At 32.5% G+C, this 19,748-nt stretch overlaps 1 protein-coding gene across 4 annotated transcripts in view; it reads left to right on the top strand.

The window, feature by feature from the left end:
* Window positions 1-19,748, top strand: part of LOC145297675 (uncharacterized) — a 1,369,001-nt gene that overhangs the window by 509,731 nt on the left and 839,522 nt on the right. For all 4 annotated transcript variants that reach the window (XM_080143861.1, XM_080143862.1, XM_080143860.1 and 1 more), the window contains exon 2: window positions 9,157-9,273. In XM_080143861.1, the coding sequence (XP_079999987.1) occupies window positions 9,157-9,273 (117 nt within the window). The remainder of the gene's footprint in view (window positions 1-9,156; window positions 9,274-19,748) is intronic.

Raw genomic sequence — 19,748 nt, 5'->3', positions numbered from 1 at the left:
ACGAAAAATCATGAAATGGAATAAAATATGTGCATAAATGTTTGCAGAATGATAGTCTTTTTTTTTTTTTTTACATTATTTAATTCAAATCTATGTTAAATGTGCATGCAAATGAAATAAGAAATAAAATTGTGTCAAAGAAAACTATGTTTCTTCTTGATATCTTGTATTGGGAAATATTAATAGCTCAGTCGTAGGGAACTAACTTTACAGCAAAAGATTACCCTGACATTATTATCAGTCAACTTGAATTTTTCTCAATCACGAGACATAAATAATACCAAGTCAAGAGTTGTATGTTTTGTTGGCATCGCCTTTCTTGCTTTACTATCATGTAGATATCCTTTCAAAAGACATTTTATCGCGGAAGATGGACAAGTGTAAGAAGCGTCACATGTTTCAAACATGTATTTTCAAACTTGTTTTTTTTTAATATGTTTTTTCAAACTTGAGTTTTGTCTTAATCACGTAATAAAAATCTAACATATTTTATAAACGTTAATACAATTTTCTAATAGAATTATTTTATCTGAGTCCATAGATTCCATAGACATGGCGCGTCTATCAAAAGGAATTTGTGACTCCACATTTGAAAATTCAATATGGCGTAATGGAAAATATAAAGATATTTGCAGCTTCCCTTCCAATTTTCGGATTTTAAAATCACACAAATCACACTTCAATTCCTTTTGTCGGATTGACTGATGCTATTTCTTCTAATGAGTTAAGGACATAATAGATTCACTGATTGATATAAATATTAAGTGATTGCTTTGGCGCTACAAAACAGATACTGTCAAGAATTGTATAAGTCAACTGAATTAAAGAAATAAATTATAAGATGGTCAACATCATGAATTTTGGAATATAACTTTTTGTCACTTATTCTCTGTATTGCTCTGTAATTACATGGAGCTTTTTGAATAAGGATTGATATAAGAAAATATATTTCTGCATATATATTTATATATATATGTGTATATATATATATATATATATATATATATATATATATATATATATATACACACATATATATATATATACACACACATATATATATATTTGGCTGTATTGCGTTTTTCTTTGTATATAAATGTTAGCATGCTAAGGGTCATAAAAATCAAAAGCACGAAGAATTGCAATGAAAACTATATTTTGTTATTAATATCCATTCATATTCACAGACATGGAACCACATCTTTTTTAATTCATTCTGTGCTGACGATAAGAAAATCAAAATTTTTTAGTTGGTTATCGTTTTTCAGTCAGAGTAATATCAATTATGGTATGGTCGAACAAAAACTATAAAAGCATGATCAAAGAAAGAAAATAAAACAACGTTCAAATAATGATTAATCGACTGGAATTTTTTGGTGGAGTGTGTATATGTGTGTAGGCAGCATGTGTATGTGTAGGCAGTATGTGTATGTGTAGGCAGTATGTGTATGTGTAGGCAGAAAGCCAGAAGAAAGAAAAATGCTTGAACATTCTAAGAAGAAAGCAAATAAAAAAATCTTCAAAGATTGTGCAAACCACAATAATAATCCCATGAAAACTTTGTTTTTATCTGTACAAAAACATTAGAACATCTCATGTCCTAAATTATATAATTCGTTTTATTAAACATTCTACGATTTGTATTTTTGTTGTAATTTTAATAAAAAAGAAAACTTTTTTTTCTATTCTTTGAATCTCTAATAATTGCGTTTTATATAATATTTTTTTCAAATAATGACTTTTGAGCAGCCAGCCATCGAACTTTCTGCTTTTACGAGATGACGATCAGTTGTTTTAAAACAAACTTTAGTAACTGAGCTTTCTGATGATAAGTTGCTTTTGGTGTTCTGTAGAGAGACACAGCCTCATCTCACAGGACTACAAATTCAGTTTGTATTGTGGCACATCCAACAACTTTATGTCAAAGGTCGCTAAACATATATTATCGTTAGGTTCCAGAGAAAGAGAGAGAAAAAAGCCCATGTAACATGCCTATTTTATTGAATCACATTTATTTTACTCGTAGCTGGAAAGAGTGTTGGGTTCATAGGTATTCCCACAACTATTAGTAATTAAATGAAATTGAATCCAATAGCATTACAGAATTTAAAAAAAACAATTCCATAGTCAAAATCAGTATCCATTACACAATTCGCTCACTTAAAATAGATAGTAAATCAATATGTTCTTTATGCTTATAGATATCTATCGTTTGTATCTATGAAAGTTTAATTTCTGTCTACGGGAAGGGATACTCAGCACTGCCTGTATATAAAGCATAATAGAATCGATACATACAAAATCATCTAATTTATATCATCTAATTGTTTTTTTAGAAGTTTAGCAGAATAATGGATGATTTAGGATAAATTCCATATAGTTTACTTTCTTTACTATTTATTATGGAATAAATATATTAAACATGCATTGTATTAAAATTAGTATCAGCAATAGAATTAAGTCTATCATAAATTCTGAAATACTAAAATGATGCTGTCCTATGATTTCATTTATTTCTAATCTTATTACATATATTATTTCATCAACATAAAAATGCTATAAAGAGATATAATATTTTATGTATAAATTTTCAGTATCTACTTCAATACGTGAGTAGAGCTAGGTAGTAAGTTATGAAAATATATTTATCGCAATTGGGTAGATCTCCGTTTAGATAATACAAAACGACTAGATCTGTTTTCAGCAGTTGTTTAAGATTTGTCTTAGTATAAAGTTCAAAATAAATCATATTTTTCCAGAAGTCGACTTTATTAACATGTACTAATCATCTTCGAAATATTTTGAGAAAACATGTTCCATCTTTCAAGACATTTGTTAAAATATGTTAAGAAATTGTAAGGTTTTGACGTTTTTGTTGCCGTTTATAAAAACTCTGTTGTTGCAATATTTTGGACGTATAATAGGGCATGATCCCACACAGTCGGACGATTCTGTTTATAAACGATGCTGCTAGGAACTGACGAATCCACGTTCTGCTACCAACCAATCAGAAACCAGAATTGCTCCATAAATATTAAACCTTTTCTGTAGCAATTTCACATGTTTTTTCCGTCTCGACACGGTAAGAATGTTTTGCTCTGTGGAATTGTCTACTGCAAACAAATTTTGAGAGGTGACTGGTTTGCAGTAGACAGAACAGTTTCCGATGGTTCGTTGTTCTAAATTGTTGTTTAATAATATAATCATGAAATACTATATTCCAACACTGAACACTTTGCTTTAGACCATATAATGACTTGTTAAGTCGCCACACACTATTTTTATTTTTCATTATAAATCCCTCTGGAGGGGTAATATAAATTTCACATTCAAATAAGCATTTTTTTACGTCCATTTGATGGATGTTTAGGCCATATTGTGATGCGATTTGCAGTAAAATCCTGATTGTCGTTAGGTTTGTGGTCGGTGAAAACGTAGAAAAATATTCTATACCGTAAATCTGAGAGTACCCTTTAGTAACAAATCTAGCTTTGTACTGATCTACGCCTGATGCTCTAGTCTTTTTTGTAAAGACCCATCTTGTAGAAATAACATGTTTATCTTTTGGGAGAGGCACTACCGTATAGGTATCATTTTCGGTTAAGGCATCTATTTCTTTTTTCATGGCAATTTTCCATTCATCACAATGTTCTGAATTAATTGCTTCGTTAAAGCTTTTTGGAGCATTTTCCATGGAATAGCAATAGTCGATTTGATAATCTTTTATATTGTCGACCACAAAAAAATCGGGTCGCCTTCTATTTCTTTTGGGATATCTTTCGACTTTATCATCATCATCATGGACACTCTTGTCTCCGTCATTTTTATTGTCTTCGTTTGTTTTAATTATTTGAGTAAATATAATTTCATCCTCTTCATATGACGGGTTTTCGTCTTTAAAATTAAACGTGTCTGTGAATTTTACACATCGGATTCTTTTTATTTTATTTTTTTCTGGAAAAAATACTAAATTGACTGGACTGTTTTTATCGTATCCAAGAAATATACCTCTGTCGGCCTTACATATGCGAAGCAAGTTGAACCAAATATATGCATTCTGCTTAAATTTGTTTTTTTACCACAGAAAGAGTCATATGGAGTTTTAGATAGTGTTTTGTTAAAGCACTTGCTGCCGCCATAAGTGCGTACGTCCAGAGGTTTTTAGGGAGTTTTGATTCAATGAGTAGGCATCTTGCCATTTCAAAAAGTGTCCGCCACGCACGTTCAGCAGTCTCGTTTTGGTGTGGCGATCTAGGACCTGATGTTTCATGCCTGATATGATGGTTAATTAGTAAAAGTTCAAAGTCTTTATTGGTGAATTCCGTACCGTTGTCAGAGCGAATACACTTGACTTTACCGTAGGGAGCCATGTCGGCTAGATATTGTTTAGTTGCTAGCAGGGTATCAGATTTGTTCTTTAAAAAGTAAACCATTATTAAACCTGAATGGTCATCTACGAAATTCAACACATATCTATAATGTTCTCTGGCCATCGATTCCACGGGACCGTTCAAGTCACAATGCACCATTGATAGAATTTTTTGGCCTTTTTGTCTGGTATCTTGTTTTGATAGTTTGTCATTTTCCCTTGCGTACAGACGTCGCAGTTGAAGTTTGTTGATGTTTGTATTTTCATTCCATCAACTACAGTCGGCAACTTTTTGATATCAGGAATATTGCAGTGTCCAAGAATTTTATGCCATGTCTGTAGATCATGGCAGGCAGTTTTCGATGGGACTACGCTATTTAAAAAATATAGTCTTCCATTTTCTTTAATGTCGAATACAGTTCCATTTGGGTATACCAGTTTTGATTTATTGAGGCTAAAGTTAAAATTTGCACCTTGTTTTGTGGCAGCTTGTACAGAAAATATATTTTGTTTAAATTTTGGGATTAGAAGAGCGTTTTCTAGAATACAGAAACACAGTTCACCTTTATTGTTCTTTAGCGAGATTTTAGCATCGCCTCTTTTCAAAACGATATCATTTACTCGACTCCCGTCAGCTAGTTCTACAAAATGATTTTGTGGCTTAAAGTTGGAATCCAAATTGATAAAATCAGATTCCTTTGTAATCACATGTGCCGTGGCCCCACAATCGACAAGAAAATTATTATTGTTTGTTGAAGCATTAAACGTACACAAAAATAAAAATGTATGTTCGCTAACAGAACTCTCCACATTTTTCATGGAGTCGCCATTTTGAGTCCTGTATCTACATTGGAAACTCTTGTGATTAGGTCGTCCACAATTATAGCAAATAATTTTTGTACTTAGGAGAAAACCTTTTTGGCAAAGTTGCGGTTTTTATTCCTGGCATGGGTATAATTTAATTTTGGTGCTTTTATGTGTGTATTTTTAAATTTCATGATATTTGTGGATTAGTTTTTTTTTCAGTCTCTTCGTAACTTCTGAGTGCTACCTTGAATTGGCTAAAAGTTATGGGTTTTTCTTTCTGGGTTATCACGGTGGTAAATGGCTTGAAATTACTCGGTAATCCCTTAAGGACCATGGAAATTAACAGACTGTCACTTATAACTTCACCAGACATTTTTAAAGAATTTGCAGTCGTTTCGGCTCTTATAATATAATCAGTAATAGTTTCGGCTTCCATTCGCTTTAGAGAGGTCAGTTCAGTGTATAAAGAAATAATTTTGGGTTTTCCTTTCGATAAATAATGCTCTCTCAATATGTTTAATGCTTTGCAGCAATCGTCCAGGGCTTCTCTCATTACCAGTGATAGACTTCGGTCATCTAAACACTGTATTAATTCCGCAAAGACAGTTGCGTTCTTTTCAATGAAGTCGGGGTCGTTTCTGTTTTCAGGTTGTGTTTGAAGTACTTTGTGTAGCTTTTGGATTCGTAGATATCCTAGAAATTTAACTTTGCACAATTTGAATTTTGATTCGGATCCATCGAAATGAAGACGCACGCTGGGCGCATAACCTCTAGAAGTGTAAGACTTGTTTAGAACGATGAACCATCGGAAACTGTTCTGAAACTAAACATGACTTACACTTCTAGATCTGTTATACTTTGTAATTATTTGCCAATTTAATAATTAGTGTGACCAGTTGTGTTAAAATATGATCCTGTTCTATGAACGTGCAGACTTCATGCTATTATTTTATCACCATTGTTTAAACTGAAACATATTTCTCTACGTACTCTGATTAACCTAGTTCCGGAATACATCTTTTAGGAGTTTGGGATATAGTTTTATTATATGGATTACAGTGTAAATGCAGACTTCAAAATAGTGTTCTATCTTTAGGCAGAACAGATATAACTATAGATATAACTATAGATATACAGATATCCGAATTCCAACAGGGTGTTTTGCGTTACACACAATAACGACATTAGATAAAGTTTTTCAAATATATTTTTTTCTTTAGTAAGTTAAGGAACGATCTTACCAATACTTGGTTGTGAACAAAGTATCAATAAAATTTTATATTTGCCAAACATTTTCTTATTTTCAATAAATTCTCTGCACCGTCGACCACATGATCTAATTAATTGATTGGAAAAATCAGCAATAATTCCTTCACATTTGCCTTTCAATAACTCACATAGGTGATCCTGCTTTTGCAGGTTCATTCTCTAAGCACTTTCTTTAATTATCTTCTGAATATTTTCTATTGGATTCAGGTCGGGGCTTTCGGCTATTACATTAGGTACATTCTTTCTTCACATAACCTTCTGAACCTTTTGGCAAGGTACATTGTCCTGCATGAAAATAGATTCATAAAAATCATGGTGTAATCTTGGTACCTCATGATGCTGAAAAAAACTTTTGTAAATCTTATCATTGATATTGCCATGTATGCAGATAATAGAGTCAACTCCTGCAGATGAAATCGTTCCGCATACCAGCAAACTGCCGCCACCAAACTTAATGGTTTTCTTGATACATTCAGAGGACAGTCTCTCATCTGTTCTACTGCTTACGGAAGTTTAGCCGTCAGAACCAAATATATCAAACTTGGAATTGTCACTGAAATGAATTGTATTCCATTGTGCATCAGTCCAAACAATATGCTTTCTTGCACACTTCAGGCGTACCTTTTTGTTTTTATTTGAAAGGAGAAGCTTAGAAACTAGAATATAGAAATGCAATCCTGCAACCGTTTTCCTTGAGATCTTGTCTTTTCACTAATTTTCCGAGTAACTGATGTAATTGTGTGCATGAAATTTAATAATTCCATGTCTACAATTACATCAGTCACTCGGAAAATTATCCATTTTAACTAATAAAATTCAAACTGAAATTATTAAATGTACTTTTCAGTTTTGATTGTCAACATTTTTTGTCCATTTTTCTAATTTTGTAAATATTAAAATTCATTTTGTTTGTGACAATAAGAAAAATGTATACATATATATATATGTATAAAAATACATTGAAAAAAATTATAAAAAGGAAAATTGAAAATAACCTGAGAAAAACTTACCAATAAACTGTTTTCAAAACATAAACTCATAATAATTATAAATTTAAAAACAATAAATTTTTAAAAATGTATGTACACCTTCATTTACTTGTACATGCAATTGTAATCATTTTAATTGTATATAATTTTAATTCTATATCATTTTAATTGTACACCGTTTTAATTGTAATCATTTTATTGTAATCATTTTATTGTAATCATTTTAATTGTATATCATTTTAATTGTAATCATTTTAATTGTACACCGTTTTAATTGTAATCATTTTACTTGTAATCATTTTAATTGTATATCATTTTAATTGTACACCATTTTAATTGTACACCATTTTAATTGTAATCATTTTACTTGTAATCATTTTAATTGTATATCATTTTAATTGTACACCATTTTAATTGTAATCATTTTACTTGTATATCATTTTAATTGTACACCATTTTAATTGTATATCATTTTAATTTTATATCATTTTAATTGTAATCATTTTACTTGTAATCATTTTAATTGTAATCATTTTAATTGTAATCATTTTAATTGTAATCATTTTAATTATACATCATTTTAATTGTAAACATTTTAATTGTAATCATTTTAATTGTAATCATTTTGCATGTAATCATTTTAATTGTACATCATTTTAATTGTACATCGTTTTAATTGTACATCATTTTAATTGTACATCATTTTAATTGTACATCGTTTTAATTGTACATCGTTTTAATCGTACATCATTTTAATTGTACATCATTTTAATTGTACATCGTTTTAATTGTACTTCATTTTAATTGTACATCGTTTTAATTGTACATCGTTTTAATTGTACATAATTTTAATTGTACATAATTTTTATTGTACATCGTTTTAATTGTACATCGTTTTAATTGTACATCGTTTTAATTGTACATCGTTTTTATTGTACATCGTTTTAATTGTACATCGTCTTAATTGTAACCATTTTAATTGTACATCGTTTTAATTGTACATCGTTAGTATTGTACATCATTTTTATTGTACATGATTTTTATTGTACATCGTTTTAATTGTACATCATTTTAATTGTACATCGTTTTAATTGTACACCATTGTAATTGTACATCGTTGTAATCGTACATCGTTTTAATTGTACATCGTTTTAAGTGTAATCATCATTTTAATTGAAAAATTGACTATACAATGTCTAGTAATTTTTAAAAACAAATATTACTATGAATTTTGCCGAAAAATCGATGTTCAATTTTCATAAGAACAAGCTCCAAGTCTTCCATATAAAAACATTCTCTAGCTATATTTATAATCCTCCATTTAAATAATTACTCTAAAAATTCATACTAATTTCATGAATCTTTTTTATTTCTAAAGGTTCAATTCCTACAGAAAAATCTCAATAAGAATGTTAAAATAATCACAAATTAAAAAATTTGATATTAAAAAACTAATTTTTTTTAAAGATGTTATAGACAATAAGAGAAATATATAAATAATAAATAAAAATTAACAAAATTAATTTGATTTTCTCATTTTCTTTTCATAGAATAAACACTGGCTATCTGATTTTCCTATTACATTATCTTTGAGTAAATTAAAATAAAATAATCTAAATTGATCTCTAATGTAGCATGAAATTTATTACATGTGTTTCATGAAAGAATACAATTAATCGTACATGATTTTATGCAATAAACGTTTTTTGTTTTTGTTTTCAGTCACCTCAATCAGGTTACATCTTGGATTCCTCCACGTGAGAACTGGTACCCACAAAATGGCCTCCCGTATGGATGGGAAGAAGCTCTTGACAAAAATGATAAACCATATTTTATCAAGTAAGTAAACTTTAACTTTTTGGTAAATATAGCGATACGCTACAACAGAACACTAATCACTCTAATTTGTTTTTTTTTTTTAGAGGTAACCAAGGTCGCTGACAACGAATCTGATAAGCAAACCCGTCGCAAATTTACCGCTTGCATGGTATTAACCCCTGAACTCAGGGACTATTTTCTGCCATTTTACAGCTTCCGTTTACGCTACGTGCGTGCACACAGTAGCATAGACGGCGGTTGTTAAATGTACCTCTGCGTAGCAAACTGCCTTCTCACATGACATAGAAATAAAACAAGAAGAAAAGAAAAAGACTTTTTTTTCCCAGAAGATGAAATTTTTAAAGTTTTTTTTTTTTTTATTGGCGGACAATTTTAAATTAAAAGAAAAAGTTGTCTAAAACAAAATTTAAAAAAAAATATACATTATAGCACTTTTGGGGGAAGGATTTTTTTTTTTTTTTTTTGCCTTACATAGCTTTTAATGCATTTTAATTGATCTAAAACAAAGTTTTTATTTGCGGTTTATAAGTTTGCTTTCGCATTTTAATTAACCGTTTTTATGTAAGTAATGCGCCGACATTGACCGATTAGAATACCATTTAACATTTTTAGGAGATTTTACTGTTTTCTGTTTACATTGGGGAGGAAGCGGTGGGGGTGGTGTAGGGGCGCGCGCATAGCATAAAAACTGGTGCTTATGTTTTTATAAACCACTTGTGAAAACGTTGTTTAAAATGCATTAAAAACTACGTAAGACACACAAAGAATTCCCCCCAAAAAAGTACTATAATGTATTTTTTTAAATTTTCTTTTAGACAACTTTTTTTTCTAATTTTGAATTGTCCGCCAACGAAAAAAACAAATTTGAAAATTCTACGTTCTGAAAAAAAAAAGAATGTCTTTCCAACATTACCTCCCCCCCCCACTTGGAGTTCTTTTCTTCTTTTTCATATTTTAAATGTTCCGCGAAAGATTCGTACGCCATGTGAGAAGGCAGTTTGCTATGTGAAGGCACATCTAACAGCGTAAACGGAAGCTGTAAAATAACAGAAAATAGTCCCTGGATTCAGGGGCTAATACCATGCAAACGGTAAAGTTGTGACGGGTTTGATTATCAGATTCGTTATCAGCGACCTCGATTACTTCCATAAAACCAAATTAGAGTGGCCGGTGTTCTGTTGTAGCGTATCGCTATATTTACCAACTGTTTTTTTACTTGAAGCAACTATTCACAAGTTTTAAGTGGAATCTTCACATGCTATCCTCACCCACAGTACTTAGTGTCTCATAACATTTCTACTCTCTCATCTGCTTGTTGTTTAAATTCGTAAGCTTCAGTCTGAATAGTTTATTTAATCCGCTTCATTTTGTGACAATGCCTACCATATCCATATTTAAAATCACTCTGAACAACAATTGAGACGGTCAATTTGATTTAATCATTTCGTGTTCCATATTTTTCTAGATATCGAATAACATTTTTACTGGTGTTTTAAGCTCAGCTTCTAAGTAGAATATTTTGAATCAAAACCTTGATTTTTTCTGCTTGCTGATCACGAGGTTAATTAATTTGGACACCAAGGGAGATGTGATTATTTCTGCACTATTATCAGATACATTTTTATCCAAGATGTTACATTGTGACATAGATGTGTTTTAGACAGAATTGGGTATTTTAACATCTTTATAAATTATATAATTATATATTTTATATAAAAAAAACATAATTTTTATAAAGAAATAAGCTTTTTTTCCTCATTGGAGAATGCGTTCTAAGTAAGAATTAGGTGTAATCATCGTGATCTTGGATAATGAGTGCTGCTCAAAGAGATGCCATAGGTCATTTGCCACTAATTGATTTCAGAATATGATTTGAAAGATAATTGATGAACAAAAAGAAAAGAGTTTGGTCCAGAATAGTTTCATGATGCATGCCAGCATTTATTCCATATGATTTAGACATTTGCTCATCAACAGTTATTATGCAGATCTATTAGACAAAGAGGATTTTATTATTGCAACAACAATATTGCATAGCATGCAAGCTTGTGAAGCAAACCTTCATATAAAATCTAATAAAATGCGTTTAATATGTTAAGTACTATCACTCTGAAAAACCTATCGATGCATTGACTTATCCTGTGTTAATTATGTCAGTTGTTGATATAACAGGATGCAATCCATATTGCTTGTCACTCAGTAGATGTTTTTTGCTGAGGTGATTTAACAATTTATTACCTTATCGCAGTTTCAAACAACTTAGGACACACGGTAGACTAATCAGTCTCTTCTGTGGTTGAAGACAACTAATCTCTAGAATTTTTAAACACTGGACTTATTTTTATGCTGGATTTCAATACTGTTCACCTTTCTTGTTCAAAAGTTTATTTATTTATTTATTATGTAATCAAAGGATGAGTTGTGTGAATGTGTGTATGTGTGTATGTGTGTATGTGTGTATGTGTGAATATGTGTATGTGTGAATGTGTGTATGTGTGTATATGTGTGAATGTGTGTATGTGTGAATGTGTGAATGTGTGTATGTGTGAATGTGTGTATGTGTGAATGTGTGTATGTGTGTACGTGTGAATGTGTGTATGTGTGAAACTGATAAAAAATGTTGTTTTATTATTCAACAGTTAGGGCCTCTTCTATTCAGCATAAAACATGGAATAAACTTTATAAAAGATATAATAGATATATAATATATATATATATATATATATATATATATATATATATATATATATATAAAAGATAATTTTATAATAGATTCAATAATTATGAGATAATTAAGTATTCAATTAAAATTAATAATAATAAGGAAAATCTTCGAGTGCGGAAACTAAGCTACATAACTATTAAACATTGACCAACCACAGGTAGATTGAAATAGAAAGCAAACAAAATAAATATATATAGAAGGAACATTATACTAATCCAAATGGACTGAAACAAAGAAAAATCTCATAATCTGATGTGTCTCCCAATCTCAAATAAAATGGTCATGAACCGTTAAAAACAATAGAGAGACTGCCATCGAGATTTCCTCCGAAGGATTGTGAACAGCACTGGAATTATGAAGAAGTTTGTGGTTATACAAATTCCAGAGAAAGACAATACCACCACCACCTCCACCACTAACAACAACAACAAACTGGGACCTGGGGGAGGCTTAGTGCCACTCAAATCCCAGCAAAGACCAATAGCTGCTGCCAAAAATGGCAGGCAGCTGTTGAAATGATTCAAATTTATTTGCAAATGGCATTGAAAGAGGAGGAGAGTACTGGAAACCTGGGGAGACTTGTTGTCACTCAGCTTCCAGTGAACACTACAGGCTGTTTTCAGGTAAAGATCTCTGAAGATTTCTGTGAAGGCTCCTTGTGAGCCAATAATAATAATAATAATAATAATAATAATAATAATAATGATAATAAGAGGCTGACCTTCAAAATTAAAACTGAATGAAATACAACAAAAGACTAATGATGGAACAGGCGAAGAAACGCCCTTCAAGGAAGCTCCAAACATAAGAACTACAGAGACAGAAGAACTGCAAATCTTGGGTACAAGAAACATGGAGACCGGAACCTATAAAGCAATAAGAATTAGCTGAAGTAGAAAACATCAGGAAACGAGGAAAAAACAAAGCTTCCATCCTTAAAAAACAAAGAGTAGAAAAAACTAAAAACTGAAACAGATAAGGTGAACAAACTCTTCCCCAAGAGAGACCATTACAGACTTAAACAATTTAATCTATGCAGGTGCCAAGACAGTAAGTATGAAGTTTAAAGGGAAAAGAAAGAGACTGAGAAGGAAAAAGGACCAACAAAACCTGGATTGGAATTAAGGCTGGAAACCGAGATCAACAAACTAAAGAAAGAAGCTAAATCGATAAACAAGAAGCAAACAACGTGAAGAGGATGGAAAAGTACAAATGCGACCAGCGAGGAGAGGCTCAACAAGAAACAGGAAGAAGTGAAGGAAAAAATAACAGGAAAAGAAGCGAAATTAAGACAATACTGATACAAATCTGAACAGTGAAAGCAAAACACAACTTTTGAAAAGAACGAAAGACAATTCTACCAAAGAAGAAAAGCAAAAACAGTACAACCTGATGGAAACAAAACGCTAATGGAACAAGATATGGGAAGAACAAAAGGATCATAATAGAAAAGCAGAAAGAAGAATCATAGCAAATCGAAGAAGGAACAGAGAATGAAATCAGCAAGGAAGCCCTTAAGACAACGCTATGAAAAATGGTCAACTGGAGAGCACCATATCCTGACGGAATACATGCTTCTTGGTTTAAAGAATTTACAACACTACATGAAAGGCTAGCTCAGTAACTGAAAAGATGCATCCACGAAGCACATGTACCAGAATGGATGACTAAAGGTAGAACCACCCTGATACAAAAAGATGCAGAAAAAGAACCATCCCAGCAACTACAGACCTATAACCTGTTTACCTAAAATGTGGAAAATCCTAACTGCACAACTGAGAGAACAGATCTATAATTCCCTTCATAACCGTGGACTACTCCCAGAGAAACAAAGGATATCAAAAAGAAAAAAGAGGAATACATGACCATACATAGACCAAAAGATTCTGAAGGAGGTTAAAAGTAGAAAAAATAACTTAGCCATAGTATGGATAGAAAGCATAAGAGTTAACTAGAGATGATCATCCCATATGAAAATCGGAAAAACTAATAGGCAATTAATTAAAACGAATGTTTAAAGAATACGCAAATTAGATCTTTTGCAGATGAATGCAATTCCACAACCCATATATAACAAAGTTGTATTTAATTTTTAAATAAAAATAAAAAAGGGTTTTTAATATGAATATCAGCTCACAAAAAAGAAAATTCATATATATATATATATATATATATATATATATATATATATATACTAGCAGAGAGACCCGACGTTGACCAGAATTGAATGATGGTCAATGAATGTTTTGCATTTCCATATTTTTATTGTCATTGAAATCGGTGAAATTACTCTTTTTTTCAATAAAATCGATTGATTTCCTGCTCTAATTGGAAACCCATCATGGTGCAGTAGAGAGAAGCTTTACATGCCTCCCCACAGTGACTACGCTCACAATACATCATCCATGTCATATCAAAGAACTTACTTTTGATTTTATATGCTTGGCCTTACTGCTTGTGCGGTGATAATGGCTTTAATTTAAGTTTAAAATGTAAAACTCAAGTATTATGCTGTAATTGTACTTTAAACAGAAACATTCATTTCGAAAGTGCCTCTGTCATATCAAATAACCGACTTTTGATTTTATGTGTTGTGCTTTTCAGCTTGTGTGGTAATAAAACTTCTCAAATGTACTTTGGATGTTAAGCTGTTTAAGGTGTTAACTTTGGTAAAAAAACGCCTGTTCTTTCTTTCATAAGATTATTTCAGTTATCGATTATCGATACTTATCGAGGACATTCCAATATAAAACCTATATAAGAATACTTCAAGGCACATAAAGTATGTTTGTGTGAAATTTCATAAAAATTGGCTTAGCCGTTTTCAAGTCCATAAGGAACGAATGCAGACAAAGTTCCTTTTATATAATAGGAGAGGTAGATATATACCTAGACAGTTGAGTTTTTCTCGCTCTAATATTGCTATTAAAAGCCTACTTGTTCTTAAATTATTAAAGTGAATTTTTTAATATACTCAGTCATTTATAGCGATTATATGAAAGTTAACTAATTTATATATTTTTCGAAAACAAGTATTAATTATTTGTTTTTGATGTTTCTTATAAGATGATTAATTTCATTTTACTATTACGATGGATTTTATTTATGCATAGTTTCTACATTGTGTATAATTGTGTAGAGTTTAAGATGCATATGGAAATATCTTTAGCTCTACTATTATATAAAAATCACGTTCTCTGTGTGTGTGTGTGTGTGTGTGTGTGTGTGTGTGTGTGTGTGTGAGAGAGAGAGAGAGAGAGAGAGAGAGAGAGAGAGAGAGAGTTCCTTTCTCATATGTTGCTAAACAGCTGAGCCGATCTTTTACAAATTTCACACAAAGGTAATTTATATGCCTGGCAGTGTTTTGTTTTGTAAAGAAATTCATCTGATAAGCATTGAAAATTGAAAAAATCCGATCATAAAAATAGCTTTTCTTTCTTATAGATAAAAAAAAGAATTTTTACAGGGGAATATTTTATCTTACACCGACTAAGGGAGATAATAAAATCTTCTTCTTAAAAAACAGATTTCTTGTCATCTGGATAGCTGAGTGGTAGAGCATTCGACTGCAGATCAAATGATTTTCTTTTTTGTATGTATTGATATTAAAAGTACTTTTTTCTTTTTATTTAAAAAGTAAATACAACTTTGTTATATATGGGTCGTGGAATTGCATTCATCTGCAAAAAATCTAGCTAATTTGCATATTTTTTTAAACATTCATTTTAATTAATTCCCTATTAGTGTTTTCGGTTTTCATATGAGATGATCATCTTTAGTTAACTATGACGTGTAATTATTATTATCACTTTTTTTTCCATTTTCACCCCAAACAAGGCGCAGTGCCACTTTGATGTAAAGGGCTACTATCGGAGACATAAGTTGCAGGGATACAAGATGTCTGTTCACATTACACTTGAACTTCTGCATGTCAGTACAGTTTGGAAAGCAGCAACTCAGAAGGGAGTTCTAGAGTCTAGCAGTTCTGGGGAAGAAACTACTGGAGTAGAAGGCTTTCTTACATCTTGGGATCACTACTATGTGGGGGTGGGATTTTGCTGCTCGTCGGGTTTATTGTGCTATTTACATTGAGGGGGTACAAGGGCTTGTAGTTCGTCAGAGCATTCACCATTAAAATACTTGTAGAACAGGCAGAGGGATGCAACATTTCATCGATGGGACAGAGGGTGAAGCTTAGATGATAGTTCAGGACCTACTAGGTTGGCAACTCTCTTTTGAACCCTGTCCAGGAGTGAGAAACTAGTAGCAGATGCTCAAGCCCAAACGTGACAACAATACTCCATACATGAGCGAATGGTGGCCTTTTACTTTACTTTTAGGCGTAAGTAACTTTCTAGCACAGTAGAGAGAGCCCACCTTCCTTGCAGCGGCCCTGGCAATGGTCTCAATGTATCTGTTCCAACTCATATTCTCTGTGAACGTTAAGCCGAGGAGTTTGAAAGAAGTATTTTCAGGTAATGTATCTTTAGCCATACCTATTGGGGGTTGATAAGGTTTTTTGTAATTATTGAAGGAATCAAACTTAGTCCTGGCAGCATTGAATGTGACGATCCATTTTTGTCCCCATTCTACTACAGATTAGAGGTCTTTGCCTAGTGTTTCTATCATTGCCTTATATATGTGTTCATTTGTTTTCCCCTCATTCCTATTATAGAGCGTGGTATCATCAACAAATATACCCATCTCAGAGACAATTTTATCAGGGAGGTTATTTATGAATATTAGGAATAAAAAAGGTCCAAGGATAGATCCCTGAGGTACACCCGCATTTATATCATTGTTTAGATGTATGACCGTCGAGGACAACCTGGATTCTTCTCTTATTTAAGAAGGATTTAATTATGTTAAGTATTTTAATGTTAATTATGTTAAGTGTTCAGTGATACTGTATGATCTGATTTTCCTGAGAAGACCATCGTGCCATATCCTATCAAAAGCCTTAGATATATCTAGGGCTACCACTTGACCCTCCCCTGCTTTGTCCAGTGTATGGTATATTCATTCAGAAATTACAGTTAGGATATCTGCTGTAGAAAAGGCTTGCCTAAATCCATATTGTTGGTCGGTCAGAAGTTAAGGTGATGGACTAGAGGTTGGTTAATTATGGATTCACATATTTTGGCCAAAAGTGGGAGGAAGCTAATGGGGCAATAATTTAATGGGTCAGTTCTTCACCAAAATTTTTGTAAACTGGTACCACACTAGGTATTTATTGTAAAGTTTGGAGAGGAGTGGAGCAACCTTGGCAGAGCATTTTTTTAATAGCACAGCCAGGATGAGATCGGGACCATATGCTTTTAAGGTGCCTAGGATTTTTATGATATCATGCACCTGAGAAGGTGTAATTTTCAGATCATCCAGTGTGGTGGCTGTCTGCAAAGGAAAGTCAGGAAGGTTTGCTGGATCAACAGGGTCGACTGGCAAGCATGTTAACTTTCTCCGTTGCCGTGCAAATAACCTCATGATTGTTGGATAGTGTTGGTTGCACATTATTTACTACACTGTTGTAGATTTTCCAGAAATCACAAGTTCCTAATTTTTGTGCTTCAGTGCAGTTTTTGATGGTTTCAGTATATTCTCTCTTAGCTGTCCCTAGTTCTTTCTTACAATTTCTCCTAGCTTCTGTAAACTCTTGTCTGTTTGTACAGGACCTACGTCGAAGGAAACCATTGGGGAGAGTGGGAGTTGCTATAGAATTTCCATGTGGGAATATGTGCTTCAATTGCCGTTTTGAACCATTCAGTGGTCTCATTTGTGCACTGTTCAGCTGGAAGAAAAAAGATATTTCCCCATGGGGAATCCCAGTCAGCACTCTTATGATACCTTGTCATTTTGAGCAATGGCTCTTCAATTTTGGGTCGAGAATCAAGGACAATTTCTACCATTATCACAGTGTGATCAGTATTCCCGAGTGGGCTATAGGCATTCGTTATACAATCATCGGAAACTGTGGTCAGAAATAGATCTAGGAGTGAGGTATGTTGATCTTGCTGATTGGGAAACATGTCGGAAACGTAACTATCTGTGATAGGGAATGAGATATAGAGAAGCTATGTGTTATGCTACCAGCTGCGTCTGTGTAACGAGAGAATCCAAGCCAATTACTGTTGTGGACAATGAAGTCATCAAATACATGTACTTGTGCGCTAGTATCGAGGGAGAGTGCTGTGTCTATGCTGTCAGAGATTTGGTTGATTAGGGTACAGTCCTGGGTTGAGGGAAAGCGATAGAGAAAATATAAGTAGCTAATGTTATGTTGCATATTAAGTCTAAAGCACATAAAGGCCTGGTCGTCTGATGCTAGTTTTGTTTCTCTAGTGAAGGGGAGGGTCTTTCGAATATAGCCTCCAAGTCTGTCCATATGTCTAAGCCCTTACGGCAAAGTGGGAGATAACTAGGCATGTTAAAGTGCTTAGAGGGGATGGAGGAGTGTAGGTTAATTTCACTTACTGCTTAGATATCCGGGGTGTTTGCTAGAAGAAATGATTCAATATCATCTAAATTAGTTCTAAGCCCACGGATATTCGTGAATGCAAGCCTCAAAGGAGGAGATAAATTGGTGTTGGTTGAGTTTAAGCTTGGTTTAATCGCAATTTTTTATTGAACTGACATTTTCTTTAAGAGTTTCAGGTTTAGGCTGAGAGGTACTGGACATAGTGGTATCAAACATGGAACACAAGTAGACCATCAACCGACCCCTCATCTACAGGAATTATATTCATGCATATATTCTACATGATTTATACTTGTGTAATATTTGTGTAAAAAGGTTGTAGTAAACACAAACCTGTTTCTCTATATATTTGTGTATGCGTATATATATTTGTTTAAAAGATTTTGCCTACCAAACTTCTCTGTCAGTTTTTGGCCAATAGGCATGAAACTTCATATATGGTGTATTCGAACTTCGAAATATGAAACTTTATATTACGGTTTTAGCCAGGGGAAATCGATGCAAAATGATAAAATTAAAAAAATGGAATTTGCCAGGTGAAAGTCGAACGACAGCATTACGAATATGCATGCGTAACGTAATAGCTATTCGTTCATGTTTTAATTTTTAGCCTTGCAGCAAGCATGTCTTCACAGCATTAACATCAAAGGAAAAAATAAATTGCAAGCTAAACGTTTTGGTTTTGATTCTTGGTGATGGCGCACAAGTCATTTTTGTAAAACTTTTCAAATCATCACTATATATTGGCTCCAATATAGTATAATAATAAATATGAAATTTGCATTAATAAAAATATCATATTTAAGCATATTTTATGACAGTCAAAGCCTTTTTCAAGTCTTTGTGCAAGTACAAACCCAAAGGGGGTATTTTTCTGTCTAATTTTATTTTTGGTACTGCGCTTAAATTTAAATTTCACAAGATCTTTTTTGGGGAGGGTATTTTTTTACATTAGGTCCACCTCCACAATTTTCGACTATGCTGAATAAGAAAATCTCATTTAAAATTTGCAGAGGCAAGTAGTTTTCGATATATAAAGACCTGTACTATGCACTATAATTCACTGGCGGCCATGAATAAACACTCCCAACCTCCCCATATTAAGAACGGCTTTCGGAATAAACAACACCCATGCCTAACCATGTGTTTTAACCTTTTACCTGTCTTCCGTCTGTTAAAAACGTCTTTTAGAATAAATACCACCATTCTCCCCATGTTAAGAACGGCTTTCGGAATAAACACCCCTAACCTACCCATGTTAAAAAGTGTGGAGGT

Source organism: Euprymna scolopes, chromosome 18 (genome assembly GCF_053919585.1).
Source record: "Euprymna scolopes isolate OS-2025 chromosome 18, ASM5391958v1, whole genome shotgun sequence".
Classification (NCBI taxonomy): domain Eukaryota; kingdom Metazoa; phylum Mollusca; class Cephalopoda; order Sepiida; family Sepiolidae; genus Euprymna; species Euprymna scolopes.
This window is presented reverse-complemented; position numbering and strand designations above follow the sequence as displayed.